This window comes from Apium graveolens, chromosome 10 (genome assembly GCF_009905375.1).
Source record: "Apium graveolens cultivar Ventura chromosome 10, ASM990537v1, whole genome shotgun sequence".
In the NCBI taxonomy this organism is placed as follows: domain Eukaryota; kingdom Viridiplantae; phylum Streptophyta; class Magnoliopsida; order Apiales; family Apiaceae; genus Apium; species Apium graveolens.
Window position 1 is genome coordinate 92,066,625 of NC_133656.1, and position 6,329 is coordinate 92,072,953.

Below are 6,329 nucleotides of genomic sequence, written 5' to 3' on the forward strand. Positions count from 1 at the left end.
ACGGCACTCTCAAACAGAGTCTTAATCTATTAACTCTCCGTCAAATCGTATCAGTGCTTCTCTAATTTCCTTTTCATTAGGGCTGAGCATAAATTATCCAAACCGACCGAAACTGCCCAATTTAAATCGACCAAACCGAATTTTACGGTTTACTAACGGTTTGGTTCGGTTACGGATTGTAATTTTAAAAACCGAATTTTTTCGGTTTGGTTTCGGTTTTTACCTCCAAACCGACCGATATAACCGAACCGAATATTTAAATATATTAGTAAAGTGCAATTAATAATAAAATTATTATGTACAACATATGTGTAAACTAAAATATATAAAAGAACTAATCATAATATATTTTATTCTAAGATATAAATATTCATGTATGTATTATATTTTCACTATTTTTATTTTTATTCAATAAAAGTATAAGAATTGGTCGTATCTTTTTTCGTACGTCTTCTTGCCTTTTTTATTTTTCAAAGTCATTATTTTTATATATATTCTTTTTGAATATGATTATAATAGAAAATATAATTTTATAATATGGTACAAAATTTCGATTCTTATTTATAATTCCAAGTTTAATTTAATTTCTAACTTTATATTATAGGAAAAACGGTTTAAACCGAACCGAACCAAACCGGACCGTTTTAAACAGATTGGTTTGATTTGGTTTTTTCACAAAACGGTTTGATTTCAGATTGGATTTTAGGGAAAGCGCTAATTTCGGTTTGGATTCTCCAAACCGCCCAAACCGACCGATGCTCACCCCTACTTTTCATACACTACTTTAGAAGTTAATAATAAAGCAAAAACAGAGATAACTACGTTTTGTTTGATTTCGATGAATAAAATGAAATGAAATGAAATGTGGCTTGGAATATTTTATAAAATTTTATTTTTCTAGTTCATTTCATTCTTCACCTAACTATAATGTTAACACTCCAATTTGAGTAAAAATACTTAATTCGTTATTATATCTATTCTATTTGTAACAATTTTATGTTACTTTATGTTTTTAAAATTATCAACTCTTTTTAGTTTCACCCTTTTTAATTCATTTACCTAAAACAAAGCAACCAAGTATAACCTTCGTAAATAACAACATAACCAACAAAGAAATTAAACTTATAAATTTAAAAATTTTGAATTCTAATATACATAGACAATAGTATTGCATACTTACAAAATGAATAAAGTTTACGATTTCAAAAATATAAAGCGTGACAAGAGAAGAAAGTATTTATCATTTATCGCTTTAAATTATGAATTCGATTTTATAAAAGTAATATAGTAGCACCAATTAACCATCCGATTAATTGTGATTAATTGTTAAAAGGTCTCTTCCGATTCAATTTAAGAATACAATGAATCACTGGATAATTTCCTTACATAATATAATTACATCCAATTAATATTTCAATTAACCATTTCTGATTAATTACTAAATGCATCTTAACCTACTAATTTGGATTACCATCTTCATCTTTTAGAATACTAACTACCCCTAAAAAAATTAATAATTTTGTCGGAGGTTCGGAGCCCTAAAAAGCATCAGTTTTTGTAGATGGGCTTAAACCAAGAAACAAAATAGCCCAAAGATACCAAACACAATAGTCCGGCATAAAAACCCAGCCCAAAACTTATATTTCCAATACATCATTTTTTGTTTTGCTTTTTTTTAAAATAAAAAGAAAAAGCAAAATTGTATTTCATCACTTAAACCCTAGAGCTTGTTCTGCAACGTTCTGACAGCTCACAACTACGTTTCTACTATAAGGTATGTTTTGTAATTTAATTTAAACTTTATTTCTCACTTTAATTTTGTAGTTACATCTTGTTTTTGTGCTTTTATTTTCATTTAATTAGTTTTTTTTTATTTATATTTGATACAGTGAAAAATATAGATTCAGGTTTAATTTGTGTAGTTGTAAGTAGTGCAAAATGTAGGTATTAGTTCATTTATGTGATTGTGGCTGCTGTTATAGTACGAATTGTGGTTTAAGAAGGTGTATTTAAAGTTTATGTTTCTCCCAATCTTCGGTTTCGGATTCTCGGAGATGAAAGTTGTTTGAGTTGAGGAAATTGGGAGTGTGACTGTTTGAATAATTTTGATAGAGTGTATTTGTGTTTACGTTAGGATGTGAAACGGAAAGTAGGAACGGGAGCGGGATGGAAAGGCTCGTGGTGATAATAGGAATATGAGAAAAACCGATATGGAATTTAAAAAGTCGGTTGCGAAAATAGGTGTGCGATTTGTTGATTAACTTGTTTTTTTTTGCAAAAGATTGAGATGTAACCGTAGCCATGTGCAAAAAGACATGTTTAAAATGATGATGTATCCTGAATGTGTTCTGAATTTTGAAATTATGATATGCTGCCAATTATTTAAAATAGTCGACCCGGACACCGGGATTTGTGTTGTCTGATACTCTGTACTTGAGAGCAACATATTTAAGATCTAGTACAATAATTACGATCAACCATTACTCATTAGCTTGATGTTTTAGTCTTCACTAGAGCTTCCCCTATTACTCTGTCACGTACAAGAACTATACACCACTTCCTATAATTCATTGTTTGTTTGCAAGAATTTCACAGACCATTATCGTCACATCAGTTAAATACACCTATACTGGCTTGTTCTGCTAAATCTTTATTGCAAGAATATATGCCACATGAACTTTCATATGAAATTTTAATCAATTGTACCAGTCTAGGATGCATGTTGATTCATCAACTCGAAGATATATCTTTCTTTTAACTTTGCTATATAAAAGTTAGGTTGTTGCTTGAGATTGAAATGTACAAGATGCAAACAGAGTATGTCACGAGTTTTAAAAGTTAAAAGGTTTTTTTTTATTGACAATTTGGATCTTCGATGGAATATTCAGCCGTTGAAGTTAATTTTATCACCAGTTATCAGCTTCTTAATTTATACACAATGCACCGCTGTAACGATTTTACTATAGCTTTCAAGAGAATACTAATTATTTGAAAATATTAATGCATGTATTAAATTTACTAATGCTGCAAAAATATAGGTACCATACATAGTGCCTATACTAATAAAATAGCCAGTAAATTATAGTTTTATATTACATAAATCAGGCTCAACCGATTGAGCCATTAAATTAATGACTTCTGGTTGAACAGCCACTTCAGTATTTCAATCTATGGTTTTGACTAGGGATGACAGGAGGATTAAGACTGTTCACACAGAGGATTGGAGAAGGTGCTGGAGAACCAGTATTCAATCATGATGAGGAATTGATTCATGTACAGCCTTCCGTCTCCATTGTCCTTGGCAATCGTTCCCCTGAGACCCCAGGCACTCTTTACATGACCTCCAAGTATTGTCCCCCTTCTATCTCTAATACAACACACACACACACACTCACACACACACACTCACACTCTCTTAAGTCTTAACTGATTTGTGAACATTGCTTTTTATCAGGCAAGTGGTGTGGCTTAGTGATTCGGACAGGTCTAAAGGTTATGCCGCTGATTTTTATTCAGTATCACTTCATGCTGTGTCTAGAGATCCAGAGGCTTACCCTTCCCCTTGTATTTATGCTCAGGTTTGATGTTGTAATTTGGATCTATTTCCATCCCTTTTACGTGTGGTTTGAGTTTAGATCTTAGTTATCAATAATTCCTAAGTTTGGAAGAGTAACCCTGTGTTGAGTTTACTTGTTCATATTGATATTAAAAAATATAATTTATTTAAAAGAGGCAGGTCTTAAGTTCCGGTTGGAAGGTTGAAATTTGAGCGGAGTTTTTGGTCCAGGAATTTAGCTTATATGATTCAGGATATTTTCTGTCAATCTTCAATTAATGCAGAGGGCTTCAAATTGTTATTTGTAAATTTTTACTTTAAGATATGACGAGTCCCTGCAGTTTTGGTTAACCATATCTCTTATAACTTTTTTTTGTCCTCTATATAATATTTTTTTTAAAAACCTTTTGCCATTTCTTTATTCTTTTGATGTTGCATTTTTTACTTTTAGTATATGGCGAGTCCCTGCAGTTTTAGCTATCCATATCTTGCAACTCTTTTTTTTCCATTTTATGTGTATATTGCTTGATTAACTTTTGCCATTTGCAATTTTCTCTTGAAGATTGATACTGGAGATGAAGACGAAGATTCTGAAAGCTCAGACTCAGAATCTAATGACATCCTAGACTTAACAAAGATCTCCGAGTTGAGGCTTGTGCCGGAAGACGAAAGTCAATGTATGTATATACTCCTTGTTTTTACATTAGATTTCTCGATCTTTCCTTTTTCTTGCTGTCTTACATTTAGTGGTTATATGTTCTAAATCCATTTTGACTTCTTCTCAGTGGACACCCTTTTTGATGTATTCTGTGAATGTGCCGAGTTGAATCCAGAGCCTGTTGAAAGTGAGGGTGAGATTTTAGTCTTGCAGATCGCAAATTTGATTTTGCCATGGGAATATATTACTATTATTGTGTTAGCTACCTAATGCATATTTGTAATTCTTATTCAGGTGAAGAAGAGCATAACTGGATTTTTAGTGCTGATCAGATGGCTACAGATGGTGCAGGTTCAATCAACTCATTTTCTTCTTGTATAAATTTCATTCTATCATGTTGTTAAAAAAAATAACACTATTCTTTCTAACTTTCGGATGTTTACAGAGATTGATGACTCAGAGTGGAATGATGTCTTGGCTCCAACCAGCTCAATTGGCTATTCTAATGGAGATCACGACTTGGCCCATACGGTGCTTCAGGTTATTATTTGCATGCCCATTTCTTCCTATTTTTAGCTGCTTGTACAATTCTCAGGCTGCTGTTGTTTGCTCTAGTTTACTAATCTTTTTCATTCCTCCTGGCTCCTTCCTATCAATTCTTAGGACTAAGTTCATATTTTCTATTTGGGTTGACTTAAGTTGTTCAGACTTGTCATTTATATAGGATCAACTTGAATGATAAATTCTATTGGGATTGAATTTAGTATGACTGTAACGTGAATAATCATTAGAGCTCACCTAGAAGTCAACAGGTTCTTTGTGTTAAACTCTAGCTGATAAATCTTATGATTATTAAATCCAGTAAGATAGAAACTGTCAAAATCAGTGAATCACTATGCTGCATGTAGATTCCAGAAAGGTTTCGTGCTGCAAGACTGTCATAGGTTTCACTAGACTTAGAGATCTTTTGCAAAAAAAAAAAAAACTGTTTGGGAAATCAAAATGAGAAATATGTTAGTAAAGAACTGTTAAAGCCACCAATCCCAACAAAAAAAATAGACAATACGTTCTAAAATTTAGTTATTGGATATCCAAACTGTATTGTACTTCAAAGTTAGGTGCGGAGCTAGTGAGTTACTGGCAATAGAGTAATAGACCATCTTTTTTTTTATTGGTCGTTCGTGGATATATTGTGATATTTGATCTGCTGGACTACCAGAGTAATGGGAGCGTATTATGGCCTTCCTATTTGTATTTTCCAGTGGTCAATAATGCGACACGTGAGCCCTATGTAAAAGATTAGTACAGAACGCAAACCATCGTACACAACTAATATATAACAAACACAAGTGATAAAAAAAATCTTGTATATCCAAATAATTACACATTACCTTTAAACTGCTCGTCAGACGTCAAAGATCATATCAATACTCCCCTGTCACTTCTTTGAGAAGTGATAGATTAAGAATGTATCCTTGACCAGATTTGGAACAAGTAATCGCTTTACTTAATATACTTCGTAGGTACATACAATCTAATAATGAAGCAAGTTTCTTTGTGATCATAACTTGTCAAGTGTTTGGAAATGCAGCTTCAAATTAACGATCAGCGTTTTGAGGATCCTGAAGAGATGGACAAGGATAGCGACAGTGCTAATTCTTGACTGCTAAAATAGCTGGAGAGAATGACCAAGTATAACAGTATAGATCTTTGAATGTAACACCAATTTCTCTTAAATTTTGGTGGGATTTACTGAATTATTATAACAGTGTAAATTTAGGATTATGCAAATTTGAGTCTTCTGATAGCGATGTGTTGCAAGTATTTTCAGCTATTAATCGTGATTTTGAATTGTATTCATCACCGTGATCAGATTAACATACGATAAATATAAATACTTTTTGCTATATTAAAATCAAACCTTGCCTGAATTACTCAAATCTTAGGCTCCGGTTCGGTTGCTGTTTCAGACAGCAGCAGTTTTAACAGAAAAACAGGCAAAAAAGTTTTTTTGTAAAATTTAGAAGTAGCTTATTTGAAAAGTAATTCTGGGCAGTTTGATTTGATACATACCTTATCCTGATAATTAAAATTGGAAATTTTTATTGGTATCTC

General features: G+C 32.2%; 1 protein-coding gene across 2 annotated transcripts; it reads left to right on the plus strand.

Annotated features, from left to right (window-relative positions):
* The first annotated feature begins 1,640 nt into the window (after positions 1–1,640).
* LOC141688910 (chloride conductance regulatory protein ICln) lies at positions 1,641–6,021 on the plus strand. Of its 2 annotated transcripts, none has more exons than XM_074493058.1 (8): positions 1,641–1,774; positions 3,185–3,347; positions 3,455–3,578; positions 4,119–4,233; positions 4,342–4,407; positions 4,509–4,565; positions 4,660–4,754; positions 5,806–6,021. In XM_074493058.1, exons 2-8 carry the CDS (start codon positions 3,187–3,189, stop codon positions 5,875–5,877), a joined length of 690 nt encoding a protein of 229 aa, XP_074349159.1. In that variant the 5' UTR covers positions 1,641–1,774; positions 3,185–3,186; the 3' UTR covers positions 5,878–6,021. The 2 variants fall into 2 exon arrangements, with proteins under 2 accessions (XP_074349159.1, XP_074349158.1); XM_074493057.1 differs by lacking the exon at positions 1,641–1,774 and adding an exon at positions 2,220–2,241 and having other exon boundaries at positions 4,509–4,559.
* The last annotated feature ends 308 nt before the right edge of the window (positions 6,022–6,329 follow it).

Coding starts and splice junctions, on each gene's coding strand:
- LOC141688910 (XM_074493058.1), top strand. CDS start 3,187: ATGACAGGAGGATTAAGACTGTTCACACAGAGGATTGGAGAAGGTGCT. Junction 3,579..4,118: donor CCCCTTGTATTTATGCTCAG/GTTTGATGTTGT, acceptor TTTCTCTTGAAG/ATTGATACTGGAGATGAAGA. Junction 4,755..5,805: donor TGGCCCATACGGTGCTTCAG/GTTATTATTTGC, acceptor TTGGAAATGCAG/CTTCAAATTAACGATCAGCG.